Below are 14,680 nucleotides of genomic sequence, written 5' to 3'. Positions count from 1 at the left end.
CTCTGGCCCAGGAAGCCCACGCTCAGTCTGGAGAGAAAAAGTAAATTCGGGGCGAAGAACGTGACAGGCGCAGCACGGAACAGGCTGTAGGCAGGGCTGCGTCCAGCCTGTTCTGAGCAGAAGGCCAGTGTCGCAGCAAATTCCCAACATACCTGCAGAGGAATCGGGAAGCAGCGTACGTATGCCGAGCAGAACAGAGGGGAAAGTACCATGCTTTGAAAGAAAATACTGCTTTTCGTACTTATTTGATAGCCTGTCTTTTTTTTTCTGAGACATGAGTCAGAGCCCAGGCCTTACAGATCCTCTAACGGGCTCGGCCAATCTGGAGCACAGATGTTTGCTCCCAGCTCTCTCCGGAGCGCCTGAGCCCAGCCTGGAGTCCGCGCTCTGCTCAGTAGTGGCTCCGCGAGCCATCCGGAGCCGCCCGGCAAAGAAGCAGCGTTCCCCTCCCTCCCCTTCCTGAAGCCCTGTCGCTTCACCCTTGCAGAAAGGGACGTGTCTGTGACCCTTGCTGCTGTTCCTCTTTTAAAGGTCAGACTCTGCTTCGAATGCTCGCAGGTCACTCACGATGAGTAGCTCCTCGCAGTTTTCTGATGCTGCCAGTGAGACGGGGACCCAGTGTGCCTGCCCCCTCCCAACGGCACAGATGACTCAATTTATCCCAGTCTGTGGCCCCTCAAGAAAGGCCATGTGATCCTGAGATCCAGGGTCACCCACGCTCACCTGAGCCGGCCCACGTGGTCCTGATATCTCCGACTTAGAGCTGTGGCTCCACGAGCAGCACCTTGTTGTGTGCTCACGAGGGTAACCTCCTAACCGCGGAGGGCTTGGGTGGCAGCGGAGAGAGCTGTGAGGAGTCGAGTGGGTGGTGTCCTGCGGTCTGTCGTCAGAATCCTTGACGCCGTCCGACACGCTGTCAGGGTCACTTCGCTGTGTTTTTACTTCCCGTAAAACCATTTTTCAGACCTCAACGGTTCCCGTTACTTCCCGTTGAATATTCGCAAATGGTTTTAGCTTGGGAATGTATATTTGTATTCTTAATATAATTTTAGAAATAACAGTGATAAGGCATGAAAAAGAAGGGAAAGACAGAAATTAGGGGAGGACCTGTTTGCAGATGACATAGTCATCTCTGTGGAAAAGCCCCGAGGCTTCTGGACTCGTAAGTTTGGCGAGTCGGTAGGATTCAAGGAGAAAAACCTCTCTTCTCCTTTCTGGTTGTGTGTGCTGGCAGGGAGCCGTTGAGGTCTGAAAAATGGCTTTGAACAGCCTTGGCAATAGAGAAGCAAAGTCAGTTTGACGAACTGTGTGCCAGATGTGTGAGCCGTGCGACACCGTCGAGAGGGACTTTGAAAGGTGCAAAAGAATGTGACCAGAAAACTCCATGTGCCCAACAGCTGCCAGATTCCAAAATTGACATGGAAAGGCAGGGGAACTGGAATTACCAAGACCGTGTTTTAAAAAGAGGAACCAGTTGGGAAGACTCGCTCTACCCAAGACAAGGCATTCTCAGCGGAGGACAGACTCCTGGACCAGCGGGGTCGACAGAGAGCCCAGGGCAGGAGCCGCAGGTGTCACAGCAGATCTTTGACAAGCGCGAAGGGAAAGCAGACGCCGTCAGAGCCGCCCGCAGAAGGGAGCCTCCAGCCACCCTCACAGTTTTGGGGAGGCTCCCTCAGAATGAGTCCTAGACCCGACATAAAATGTATGGCTGTTCGCCTTGTGGAATAAAACGCAGAAGAACACGTGTGTGACCTTGGGGCAGGCCTGTTTAGATGTGGCTCGGACACATGATTCAGAAAGGGGAACGTTGCCAGGCTGGACTTTATCATAATCCAAGACGTTTGTTCTGTGGTGGCTCTGCTGAGCCAGTGAAGAGGCAAGACCCTCGTCGGACGTCCTGGCAGATCACAGTCCCGACAGAGGCCTTGTATCCAGAAAGTACAAAGAACCTCACAAGTCAGGAAGGACACGACCCCATGACTGAAACTGGAAAAGCCCTGAAGGGGCAGCACAGCGCGGGTCACGACGTGCACGTGGCCAGTGAGCGTCTGGAGACACTGTGCTCACCGCCGTGTCTCAGGCGGGGACGGCGGGTGGGAACCATGGGAAGGCAGGGTCCCACGCGTGGCAGCGCCACGTGCTCGCTCCCCACTGACGGGCACACGGTGTGGCATGGGCACCGTTCGGCAGTTCTGGTGAAGTTAAATGCACTGAGCACATGACGCAGCATTTACCCAAGAGAAGCGAAAAGTTGTGGCACACAGAATCCTGTAAGGAAATGGTGGCCGCTAGGCCAGGGTTGCCGGTCACCGCAGCCATACCGCCCAGTGTCCAGCCACACGGGGGAATCTTAAATGCATTTTGCTACCCGAAAGAAGCCCGACTCAGAAGCTCGTATGGTCCCGTTTGCCTGGCAGCCTGGGAAATGCGGAGCTTTGGGCCCAGATGACGGGTGGGCAGTGGCCTGGGGTCGGGGACGGAGGGGCCATGGGAGGTGGCCGTACCGACATGTGCGGCCGCTTGTGCCCCACGTGTCTCAGACCAAGGTAGATTAGTGAGTCGTTCACACGACCTGCGGAGGGATTAACCTTTCCCAAGATTTGCTTGATTTTACTTTTATAGTTTGGTTGGTACGTAATAGAAACATACTTCTGGATCTCTAAGATCTATCCCTAAAATGCTAAACATTCTCTAGGTTTCTGGATTTTTGCTTATTTCCTTTTATCCACACGAGTATGTGCTATTATCACTTCTGTTCACGGAGGACAAGACCACTCGCAGAGGCTGAGTGTGTGCCCTGGGGCGCCCCGAGGTGTCCCGAGCAGGACTCAGACCTGGGCCAGCCAGACCCTGAGCGGTGTCTGTGCAGTTTCCGGACAGAGCTCCTGCCAGGGGAGTTTCCGCAGCTGGAGACCGGCAGTTCTTCCTCCGCGAACACAGGAGGAGAGGCGTGTGGGCCCAGGAGAGCCCCTGCGCGCGGGGCTGAGTCCTGCCATCAGTGGCCAGTGTTGGTGCATATCTGTGCCACCAAGTACAGTGAGCCCCTCACTGCGTCTGTCCAAGCTGAGGTCTGGGGCCCCAAGAAGCTCCACATCCAGGAGCTCGTGGTCGATGCACAGTTCCCATCGTGTCTCAGTCATTTTATTGACAGCTTTTGTGCCCATTCTGTAGTGTTCTGCCTTATTGACCTGTGGTCTGCTTGCATACAGAGCTTTGACCTGCGTGCACAGGGGTGTGCTGACTTTCACAGGCCCCGTGGGGGAAGTTCGCAGCTCCTGATGCAGGAGAGCAACAGCCCCCTTCTGTACCTTCCACTGTGTAAACTGCTGGTTATATCACATAAAAGATGTCAGCAAGTCTAGCTACAGAGGAAACCTTTCATGTTTATATCAAAAAATTAAATTCTCTTTTAAAATATTCAAATACAAATAGCCACATACCTAATTGCATGAGTTTTATGAAAGACCAAACACCTGCTGGTATCCGGGCAGAGAAACGCGTCTGGCACATACGCACGGAGATGTGGACGGGCGGGCCCTGAACCTCCCGCCCCTTTGAAACCCAGCACCACTCTCAGGGACACCTGTTAGGTCTGAGCCGGTATTTCCCAGGAAGGTGGTGGAGTGGCCGCACCTGCCTTGTGGCCTGTGTCCCTTTTGAAAAGTCACTCAAGTCTAGGTGGGCGTGGCTCAGATCTCAGATGCTCTGCAGGTCACTGTGGCAGGCGCCCCGGGGCATCTGTTGCGTAACAGCTCATCCCTCCTCGGGGCCATTTGGGGCAGTGCTTTCTGACGTGCCTCTGAGGCCCCAGGTCACCGGCTGAGCTTCGGACTCTGGGCATTTACTGCTGACCCTTGAACACTGTGGGGTCAGGGGCACCCACCCCCTGCACAGACATCTGCATATCACTTTGACTCCCCCAACACCCAAGGGCTAGCGGCCTCTTGGTGACCGGAAACCTCACCCACCCCAGGAAACACGGACGGCGCTACCGTGTTCTGTGCCGTGTTCTTACCATAGAGCAGGCTGGAGGGAAAGAAGTTAAGAAAATTACAAGGAAAAACGAATACATTTACAGTACCGTATTTATTAAAATATAAAGTACTAGAATACCATATTTTTTAAAAATGCACATCAGCAGACCCGCACAGTTCAAACCCATGTCGCGGGTCACCTGTCCGCTACCCAGCACAGCTAACCCGCAGCGCGGACTCATGGGAAGCCTCGAACCGTTCGCACTTCGTCGTGTGTAATTGGCGACCGCGTCTGCCCTGTGTGACGGACACACTGCACTGCGCAAGAGGGTTGATGCCGGGGTGTGACCACACGGGTCCGGCGCCCATCATGCCCACGGCCCCACCTGACAAGCACTGCCGTGGACCAGCCCTGAGCACTAGCAGGCCAGTGTGGCTGGCGGACGGCGCGTCTCCCTCTTGGGTGCTGAGGGGACGCAGGCCGAGTTCTTCCATCACAGACACATCCCGCGCAGCCCCATCGTGGCTGTGAATGTGAAGGCTGTCGCCTGAAAGCCACGCTGTGTATCCCTCATGGACGGACCGACGTGGCGTCTTCTCCAGAAGGGATCTGCGGGCTGGCGAACCCCGGCCCCTTTCTCACCTGGAGAAGCTAAGGGGTAAACACAGGGGTGTTTGTTCCCAAGAAATAAGAACATGAAGGGAGCCATTCCCATGACAAAGTCTCTGCCCCTGGTGCTTCTAGCGTTTGCTGATGTGCATTGCGCGCCGGGGAGCCGGGGAGCTCGTGGCTGTGCCCTTAAGGTCAGCAGAGCGCGAGTGGGGGCCCCCGCTGCTCTGGGCCAGGCGCACACGGCGCACAGGCAGGAAGGCAAGTCTTGGGCCAGTTCGTGGGCTTGGGGCCTGGGGGTCTTCTAGAAGGTACTCGTAACCAGCCGTTTGGAAACCTGTGAGTCACGTGTGTTGTCCCACTCTGCTAACTAACCTACTCCACTGTTTACCCTAGGGAAGATCCTTGTCCTTCAAGACCTTCCTCGTCTGGGTGTTGGTCAGTGTTTACCAAGGTAAGACGGGCTGGAGGGAGGGCTGCTTGTGTCCTGCCAGCGGTGGCGTTTTCCCCGCTCGGCTGAAGTGCAGAGGCTTCGAGTTCTGTCGATGCTGAACACCGCACTGTTTGCCCCGGGAACCAGTACTTAGCAGCCCGCCGGCCGGGCCCTTCACAGTGCAGCGTACCAGGTGGTTGGTTACTGATGCACGTTTTTAAACGTTAATTAAACGTTAATCTGGAGACATTTTACCAACCATGTCCCACATCCTGTCCTACCAAGTGCTTGCTTTTCACGGAGTCATGTCCAGACCGTGAGAAACCTCACTTACGTAAACAGAAGTCAGTAGCCCTCTGGTGAGTGTTCCAGATAAACGAGAGGTCGCTGAAGGTGAATTAGCCGATTAGGCAGATCACAGCGAACACAGTTTCGCTGACTGAAGACGGCCTGGTCTTGCCCCCAAGTACTAAAACGTTCCTAAGCCTCTCCTTGGGGCCACGTCTTTTATTCATAGTCCAGAGTTTAACTAAATCGTTTGTCCACACGGAGTAGGGGGTTCGCGCGATCCTGTGCTTCCGAGTGTGATGCACATCGGCTCGCACGGCCGGCCCTGTCTGCGCAGCGGGCTGGCCCGGCGCCGGGTCCCCCCTGACGGCCGTGGGTCCCATGCTTGTGTGTTGCAGGCGGCATCCTCATGTACGGGGCTCTGCTCCTGTTCGAGTCAGAGTTTGTGCACGTGGTGGCCATCTCCTTCACGGCGCTCATCCTCACCGAGCTGCTCATGGTGGCCCTGACCGTCCGGACGTGGCACTGGCTGATGGTGGTGGCCGAGGTCCTCAGCCTGGGCTGCTACGTGGCCTCCCTTGCTTTCTTAAACGAGTATTTCGGTAAGTTGCCATGGGAATCCTTGTCTGTTACTCATTTTTATACATTTGTTTGTTGTTTTTTTTAAGATTTTATTTATTTATTTGACAGAGAGATCACGGTAGGTAGAGAGAGAGAGGAGGAAGCAGGCTCCCCGCTGAGCAGAGAGCTCGATGTGGGGCTCGATCCCAGGACCCTGAGACCATGACCTGAGCTGAAGGCAGAGGCTTAACTCACAAGCCACCCAGGCGCGCCTTTTTATTACTTCTTGATACACTGTCTTAAATTGCAAACCACAATAAAACCCACATCAGAAGGCTTCACTACACAAAAAGCTTATTTTTATGGAAAGATAGAACTTTTCTTTACAAAAAAAATTTTTTTGTAAAGTCTTTTTTACAAAAAAATTTTTACGAAATTCAGATTGTCACCCTCTTGGCTTTTCAAAAGTTTATACTGAAGACGGCCGCTGCCAAAAACTCCTTCCACAAGAGCTGCGCTATTTGTTCTTTTTGCTAATTGACAAGCTCCCCAGATGGAGTCGAGGCCCGCCTTTGGACACGGAGGCCACGGGACAGCACGCTGGTGGCCTCCGCCCCAGCACCTCTTCAGTGTGTGCGAAGCACCATGGGCACCGTGGCAGGGTCACTGTGCACATCCCAGCCCCACTGTCACCAGTCCGGTGACCTTGACAGAGTGGCTCACAGAACCTGTTCCAACACGTGACCGCTGGGCCGCTCTCCGACTGTGCTGTGGTGGCCACCAAGCTCGTCCCTGTCACCCTGTTGTACAGAGCAGAGGGAAAGTGGGCCAGACTCGCCCTTAGCCGCAAGCTCATGGGACCTACTCACGCTCCTTCCGCTAAAACCTGGGGCCCACGGGCCGCGGGAGGAGCTCGCTGTGCACAGAAGCCCCGCGCAGCCCGCTCTGGCCCAGCGTCCCTGCCGGCCCTGGTCTGCATTCCTCTCAGCCGGCTGCTCCCTGCCCCCTGCCCCAAGCCTTTCCAGCCAGAGTGCGTTCGTCACACCGTTCACTGTCCCAGCGTTGACCCATGTGGCCCACAGAGCACAGACGATCTTTTCAGGGTTTTTAGAATTAGGGCAGCGAGAAGAGAAGAAATATTGTCAGACGAGCCCGACGGCAACGTTCGTCCTACCGATCGTCACCGCCAGGTGCTCCAAGGCTCCCAGAGCTGGCCCAAGCCCCTGTAGGGCGGAAACGGTCACCATGTCCACGCCGCATGAAACAAACACGGCTTGGGGTGCTTTCCTGATCTGAGGTGAAATTTCCCAGAGGATTTTCAGAAAAGGGAAAACAGCACCGTGTCGCTGGTGGGCTTGTCAGTGACAGTAACAGCTAAAGTGCGCACTGTCGCTGGGTGAGGCTGCTTAGTCCTGGGCCTTTGTTACCCCTGTGGGGCCAGTGCCGAGGTCCCAACCTCCACGACTTGCTGGCGTTCGTGCCTCCCACGAGAGCAGGAGCCTGCCGCCCAGCGGCCAGGGAGCCCAGGTCCCCTCCACACAGTTGCTCGTCAGGCCACTGTCCGTGCAAACAAGCACTTCCTGTAAATTCACACTCTGAGTGTTAAGTTCCTGTCCCCTGCCCGGCCTGCTGTGCCGCGAGGCTCGTTGGTGGGCCTGACAGGCGTGTGCTCAGGCCGAGGCCGCTGAAGAAATGACACACCCCATAGAGGTTCTCGCCCAGCCTCGTGGCTCCTGGTGCGCGGAGAGCCGGCAGCTGGGAAGACAGCAACAGACCCGGGGAGGGGACATGAAACCCTCAGGTGAACGAGACAGAGGGAGTGCGTCCAGGGGCCCAGAGGGTGGGAGGAACCCTCAGGAAGAAGCATGCTAGCAAAGACATACGTAGCACGAGTCGAAAATTAAGCCAAGGGCCCTCCAAAGAGGCAAAGAGTCAGGTGGAGGGGTGAGAACCAGGGAGATTCCGGGTTCCTCCAGGAGGCCTGCCCTCTGGCCACCACGGGGTCCCAGAAAGAGAATGCACAGGAAAGATCTAGATCTGAAGTCTGCGTGTCTGCGGGGAAAAGCACCCGCTGGGGACAGTGACCAACTCACGCCAAGACCCAGCTTCATCAGAGGCTCCAGACGCCCTCAGCGGTGAAGACAAAATCCGGGGAGCTCCAGGGAGAAGCCAGTGGAGCGGCCTCGGTTGGGGGCTGGGCCTCAGGCACAGGAGTGTGCCTGGAGGAGGTGTCCTGGGGGCAGGGGGGAGGTACCCCAGTGCAGAGGGCAGTGTACTCGGCGGAGCAGGAGAGAGCCTCCAGCGGGCCCGCGGGGCCGCCAAGAGAGGATGTGGTGTGGACACGGACTGTGAACACCACTTGTGGAAGCATCCCCAAAGGAGGCTGAGCAGAAGGCGACTCTGCTGGCAGCGGTGCCTTCGGCCCTCTGGAGTGGGCTGTCCTACAGGGCACAGACGTCCTGGGTTCCTCTGCGGGGGCTGGGAGGCTTCCAGAAGTTCTCCACGTTCGGTGGCCGCTTCGGAGCCGGTCCCACCCTGGGCGAGGGTTCTGCTCTGACTTGCCCGCCTTCCAGTACCGGTGGCCCTCTCTGATCGGTGGCCTCATCAGAGCGTTGCTGCAGTAAGTGCGTCTGTGTCACCATTGGTTCGGGGCATGGGAAAATCCATCTGAAGGTCTGAAGGCCAAAGCATTAACCCTTAACAAATAGTCGAGGTGTATTTTCTGTCACCGAGTAGCATGCTCCGGCGGTCTCCAGGATGGTTCGTCTTCACCAGGAGGGAAAGAGAAGAGCCTCGCGCCTCTGCTACCCGTGGTCGCGGGTGCCGGGTGAACTCGTGCAGGCGAACACGGATGGTAACGCGCAGCAGCTGTACCAGGAAAGCGTCTCCACGGCAGAAGGGCAGGTCGCGAAATGCGTGTGTTGGGCGAGTTTCAACGGCAGGAACTGTGTATTTCCTCCGTTGTCCTAACTGGAACATTACACGTGGCCGACAAGTCAGCGCCGTCCCACCGCAGAAGCAAAGCTTTGTCCTTGGGTCTGCGCTGCCGCCTCTCTCAGGCAGGGGCGAAGCCGGACGGTGCTGGAGACTCGCCCCTGAAGGGAGCAGCTGCCTCTGTTCCTTACTGACTCTTCGTGGCCCAAGCGGGCGGCCCCGTGGGCTTTTACCCCCGGGCCTGGCGTGCCTGGTGAGGGCCGGGCCCGGGCCTCCGGGTGTCGCCAAGGGCGCCGTGCGCCCGCCCTGCCGCGGGTCTGCCTCGGTGTCAGTGGTCGAGCCCCCGAGACACACTGCGGGGAGTTTCCCGGGTGAAATCCAGACCCTGAGCCGCCGGCTGTGGGCAGGAGCGCCCTGGGCTCACCGCGTGCAACAGCCGTGACTCCCGCGAGGGGCCCAGGGGCAGCTGCCGCGGGAGAACCAGGTCCGGGTCGGCTCTTGCACGCGCGTCTCCCCGCGGAGCGCAGGCGGCCCCGCTTTGTTCCGTGAGCGTGAGACGCGCCCGCGTGCCGGGAGTGTCCGGCGGCGGCTTCCCCGGACGGCCGCTCCCGCCCACACAGCTGGCCCGCGGGTCCCACGGGTCGCCGGGGTGGCGTCGCCTCCCCGAGCCGGCGGCCGAGCCCTGCGTGCACGTGCGGCCGCCGCGGGCGCTCGGGGTCCCTGCGCGCGTCTGACCCTCGGGTCTCTGCTCCGTGGAGCGAAGCGCCGCGCGGGGCGGCGGGTGCGGGGCGGACCGCGGGAGGCCCCGCGTGGCCGGTGCCCGGGGCGCCCGGCGGGGCTGCGGGCGGCGGGGGCTGGAGGCCGCCTCTGACGCTCGCTCCTGTGTCTCCGCAGACGTCGCCTTCATCACCAGCGCGACCTTCGTGTGGAAGGTGTCGGCGGTCACCGCGGTCAGCTGTCTGCCGCTCTACGCGCTCAAGCACCTGAAGCGCAAGCTGGCCCCGCCCAGCTACTCCAAGCTCTCGTCCTAGGCGGCGCGGGCGCGGGCGCGGGTGCGGGGCGCGGGTGCGGGGCGCGGGCGGGGGCGCGCGGCGCGGGCGGGGGAGGCCGGGGCGGCCGTGCGGGGCGCGCAGCCGCGGTCTGTCCGTCTGTCTGTCTGCTTCTCACAATTGAACTTCGCTGTCGAACCGCCTGCGTGTCCGTGGAAGCGGCGCGGGTCCCCTCCCCGGGGCGCGCTCCTGAGCGCGGGCGCGGGGCTCCCCCACTCGCAGCCCGAGCGCCGCGCCGAGACCCCTGCTCCTGGGCAGCGGCCGCCGCGCGGGGAGCCCGGGGTCCGGGTCGCCGTCCGTGCAGGTGACTCGGGCCCGCGAGCTCGCGCGCCGCACGCCCTGCCTGGGCCCCGCGTCCCTGCCTCGGCCGCGAGCCCCGTGAGCCGGCTTGGCCGGGTCCCTGGTCGGACACGGCGCCGTGGCCCGCGTCAGCGCCCGCGCTTCCCCGGAGCGTGGGGCGACTTCCTCCCGGTCCGCTGAGGCGGGGGTCCCGGGCCTGTGCACCTGCCGCCCGCCAGGTGGCGCTGTGTCCACCCCGTCCCGAGTCCGCCGCCCGCCAGGTGGCGCTGTGTCCACCCCGTCCCGAGTCCGCCGCCCGCCAGGTGGCGCTGTGTACACCCCGTCCCGAGTCCGCCGCCCGCCAGGTGGCGCTGTGTCCACCCCGTCCCGAGTCCGCCGCCCGCCAGGTGGCGCTGTGTCCACCCCGTCCCGAGTCCGCCGCCCGCCAGGTGGCGCTGTGTCCACCCCTCCCCCCCCCCCGTCCCGAGGCCCCGCCCACCGCGCGGGGGTTGCGCGCGCAGCGGCAGGAGGGACGGCGGCACGCGGGGTCCGGTCACCGAGGCCCCGCGGGTGCGGCCCGGCCTGCGGGCGGCGTGTCCCGAGCGAAGGGCCGCTGGTTGTAAGACGCGCCGCGAGGCCCGCGGCAGCACGTGGTCGGCGACCCCGAGAGACGAGCCGGGAAGCGTCGGGAGGAGACGCGACCGGACTTGAGGACGGACTCGGCGGGGCCCGGCCAGCGGCCCTCGAGGCGACGGTCCCCGCGTCTGCCCCGCGGCCCGGCTCCCGAGCGCTGGGCGGCGGCCCCGGCGGGGTGGGGGCGGGGCCGGGGCCCGGCGGCGGGGCGGAGACCGGCGCGGGCAGCACGCGGCGCTCAGCCGTCGGGGGTGGGGTCGGTCCAGGCGCCCGGTGGCCGCGGCGCTCGGCTGGCGGTGCGCGGGCGACGGGCGGGAGGACGGACAGGTGCAGGCTGGACGCGGGGCGGGGGCGGGTACGAAGGTGGCACCGCAGAGGCGCGGGGGCCTCAGGCCGGGGACCCCGGCAGGACCGGACCCCCACCTGCAGGAGTGGCCGGAGGCCCTGCACTGTGAGCCCCGCTGGACGCCCTGTGGGCCCTTCTCTCCCCCCACCCTGTGAAGCCCGCGAAAGGTTCTGCCGTCCGGGGACACAGGTCAGGGGCTGCCACCCCGTCCTCTGGGCCCCCAGACCTGCAGTCCCGCCTGCCTCGCTCGCGGTCACATCTCCCCTGGACGCTGCGCACAGTCCAAGGGGCTGGACCCCATCAGGCGCCGCCCCTTCCCCTGACGTTCCTCCGGCTCAGAGCCTGGCAACCCACGGAAGGCCCACCTTGTTCTCCCGAGTTCGTGGCCGCCTGGCCCAGGGCCGGGGTCACCTCTCCCGACCCCAGCACATGCCCACCTGAGATGCACCCAAGCGGGGACCTGTGACCAGGTAGGTCACCCGCACAGCCCGGAGCTGACCAGGGCCCTTCTCCCTCCCAGACTCCCATCGGGACAGCCAGGGTCTGTGCTGGGATTTCTCCGTGGCAGTGGAGGAGAAGCAGGTCCGCCCGGCCCTCCTCTGGTCTTCGTGGGGAGGAGAGCCTGAGTCCAGGGCTGCTCGGGTCGGCAGACCACAGCTGTCGCATCCTGTCCCCATCCGGTTCTCTAAAGAGGCCCTCACGTCCTCGGAGGTGGTGGCCTTGTCCACCTCCCAAGACAGCAGTGGTCACCTGACGCCTCTGAAAACTGGACCGACCGCGTGGGTGGGTGGAGAAACAGGCATGCGGAGGTTTAAAGCCTCGGAGAGCAGGACGCTCCTTCTTGGAGTTAACTGGGAGCTGACGTGCACGAAACCCCTGCCTGCTACCCTCCTAGACTGTGGGTGAGGACCTGAGGGTCACCGTGTTGCCGCCCCCCACCCCGACCAGGGGAACAGTCAGGCTCTGTTCCTGCCAGTCCCAGCCCCTGTCCCAGCATGGAGACGCCTGAGCGGACAGAAGGCAGCGGGACAGGCCAGGAGCACCCTCCATCCCAGGACCGGGGCCTTCAATGGGAAAGGTCCCTGGTCACCCTCTGGCTGTGGTCACCTCCGGGCGGGTCCCCACGGGCTGGGGCTGTCCTGCAGCTTCTCTCCCTAAAGCTTTTGTCTTGGACTCACTCGTGGCTTTCAGAGAAGCTGCAGGACAGCGCAGCCCCCCTTTCCTCCCACACACCCCCTGGGCCGAGGGGCTCCGTCCTGTGGCCTCGCCCACAAGGGTGGCGGACGCCCCCATCTCCCAGTGATGTCTGCCCTGTCCCCGGTCCCAGAACCCAGGCATTTGGCCGTCAGGTCTCTGGGTTCCTCTGTCCCTGCCCCACCAAGCACCAGGCAGGGGTGTGGTATGGCCCATTGGGAAGGACACATGGCACGCGTTTGTGTCCTTAGGGAGCATCTGTGGCTGCTGCCAAGGTTCGTGACCATCTGGGAAGGGAGCCCTGTGCTCCCACGTGCTCTGGGCCAGCGCGTCGGATGTGGCTCTAACCACATGCCCCTGTCCGCAGACACAGGAAACGGTGCCTGGTGGTGCCGCTGGGTGTAATTTCAGAAGATTCCAGAAGGTGGTGCTGGAAGCTAAGAAATGCCTGCCCGCCGCTGGCGCCTGTGCTCGGTCTGGGCTGATTCTTGGTTTGGGGACAGCAGAGGACACAGCTCTTGGAACAGGGACCCAATCCCAGAACTGAAGAAGTCCTGCCACAGCCCATAGACATCTGTGTACATGTGGCGCCTGTTTGGCCTGAATGGGAAGCCATGGACCCCTCTTCGTAGGTGAGAGGCAGGCCGCCCCTGTCGGGCAGGGGTCCCTGGGTCCCCTGGAGGCCCCCGTGAGGGCTCACGCAGGCCCGCAGCCCCTCCCCACGGTCAGAACCTCCTGCAGGGCCCGGAAAGTTCTGGAGGCCCAGCTGCCCTCCAGGGTCTGCGGCCCTCAGATGTGACGGACCAGAAGGGGCCTGCATCCTTCCTTCTGAGTCCTGAAAACACTGAAGTAACTGCAGAATTTTCCAGGTTTCGTAACCAGCTGCTAGAGAGAACCCAGGAGTGCCAGAGCCATTGCGTCGCGCTCTCCGGGGTCCCTCGCGCCCGCAGCGGCGGCTCCCCACCCTGCATTGCAGGTCACCCGCAGTCCCAGCAGGCGCGCACCCACGGGCACCAGCTCTGCTAACGCTGAGCTGGGAACAGCAGCACAGAAATCCCCGCGGGCTCCGCGCTGGGAACCCAGTGATGCTGAGACCGGAACGCCTGGGGTGGCGGACGCGGACCAGGCAGGGCCAGGGGTTGCTGGTGAGAGCCGCGCTGTCCAACCCCAGCCCTGCGGCCTTCCCCTGCTCAGTCCTCCCCCTGCAGACCTGGCTGGGGCTCGGAGCCCACACCGACCCCCTGGAGGTGGGGAAGCGCCCGGCTCCAATGCTCTCAGGACGCTGCCATCACTGGCTGTCCTGGGGCACGCTGTCCACTCTGTCGAAAGCCAGCACCCCAGCCAGGAGGCCCATGCCCGTCTCTGGAGCTCCAGCATCCGTCGAAGCAGGCCAACGGCCCCTTGGGGCTGGAAGGGCGCCCAGGGCTCATGGTGGGTCCTGGGCCTTTAGAGCCGGCGGGCGGCACACGTGCTCCAAGCAAAGAGGACAGAAGGCCCAGACCCACTAGGGGTGCAGTCGTGGGCTCCAGCACCTGCAGATATGTGCCCCAGGCCCACTCGGGGACCAGAGTACTCGGGGCCCTGCCGGAGAAGATCCCGGCTCACTGGGTGCAGCAGACGGGTTCCCTCACCCCATCCACACACGGCTGAGCCATCAGCAGTGCTGAGCACCTGCCCTCAGCATAGCCCAGAGCCAGAACCCCCGGCTCCCAGTGTGCCCCCCCCCACCATCCTGCCAGGGCCACCAAAATGCCTAGGAAGCAGCAGACTCGTCCACTCAGTTCCGGGTCCCAGACATCTGAGGTCAGAGTGCCCAGGGCCATGCTCCCTCGGGAGGCCCAGGCCACACCTGTCCTGCAGCTTCAGGCTCTGGTGCTGGGGGCCTTTGTGGCCTTGTGACCTCGTGGCCTCGTGACTCTGTGATTCCACTCCATGCCTCTGTCCTCATGCGTGTGGTCTCCCGAGTATCTGCGTCCGGTCCTCCCACTAAATAGGGGCACCAGTCACTGGCAGGGGGGCCCAGGACTGACCCATTGTAGCAAATTCCATCTGCAAAGTTCCTCTTCCAACTGTCCCGAGGTTCTGGGAGACATGAATGTGTGGGGACACCCCATGGCCCCATACAGTGGGGTTAGGAGAAGGATCCCTTAACAGAACTGCTTAGATAACTGCTGTCAGCTGGGCGGCTCCTTCCCGCCTGTACCTGAAGGGACGGAGATGCCTCCAGCCCAGCCGGAGGATGGCCTCCGCGTCGCAACGGGACCTCGCTTACCGTGCTCCAGTTGTGTCCGTCCCCCTCCCTGGAGCTCAGCCGGGCCACCTGCCCCCAGGGTTCAGGCCTTTGAGGAAAGTAAAACGTTTACACGTTTACGTGGA

At 61.8% G+C, this 14,680-nt stretch overlaps 1 protein-coding gene and 1 long non-coding RNA gene across 6 annotated transcripts in view; both read left to right on the top strand.

The window, feature by feature from the left end:
- Window positions 1–9,926, top strand: part of ATP9B (ATPase phospholipid transporting 9B (putative)) — a 222,078-nt gene extending 212,152 nt beyond the window's left edge. For all 5 annotated transcript variants that reach the window (XM_032310715.1, XM_032310714.1, XM_032310716.1 and 2 more), the window contains 3 exons: window positions 4,984–5,041; window positions 5,707–5,910; window positions 9,698–9,926. In XM_032310715.1, coding sequence (XP_032166606.1) covers window positions 4,984–5,041; window positions 5,707–5,910; window positions 9,698–9,834 — 399 coding nt within the window. In that variant the 3' untranslated portion in view covers window positions 9,835–9,926. The remainder of the gene's footprint in view (window positions 1–4,983; window positions 5,042–5,706; window positions 5,911–9,697) is intronic.
- Window positions 9,927–12,689: 2,763 nt separating this feature from the next.
- LOC116572041 lies at window positions 12,690–14,680 on the top strand. Its single transcript, XR_004278100.1, has 2 exons — window positions 12,690–12,936; window positions 13,174–14,680. It is a non-coding gene; the product is annotated as an uncharacterized LOC116572041 (long non-coding RNA).

The sequence above is a fragment of the Mustela erminea genome, chromosome 13, assembly GCF_009829155.1.
Source record: "Mustela erminea isolate mMusErm1 chromosome 13, mMusErm1.Pri, whole genome shotgun sequence".
Classification (NCBI taxonomy): domain Eukaryota; kingdom Metazoa; phylum Chordata; class Mammalia; order Carnivora; family Mustelidae; genus Mustela; species Mustela erminea.
The sequence above is the reverse complement of the archived record's forward strand: the minus strand, read 5'-3'. Positions and strand labels throughout refer to the sequence as shown.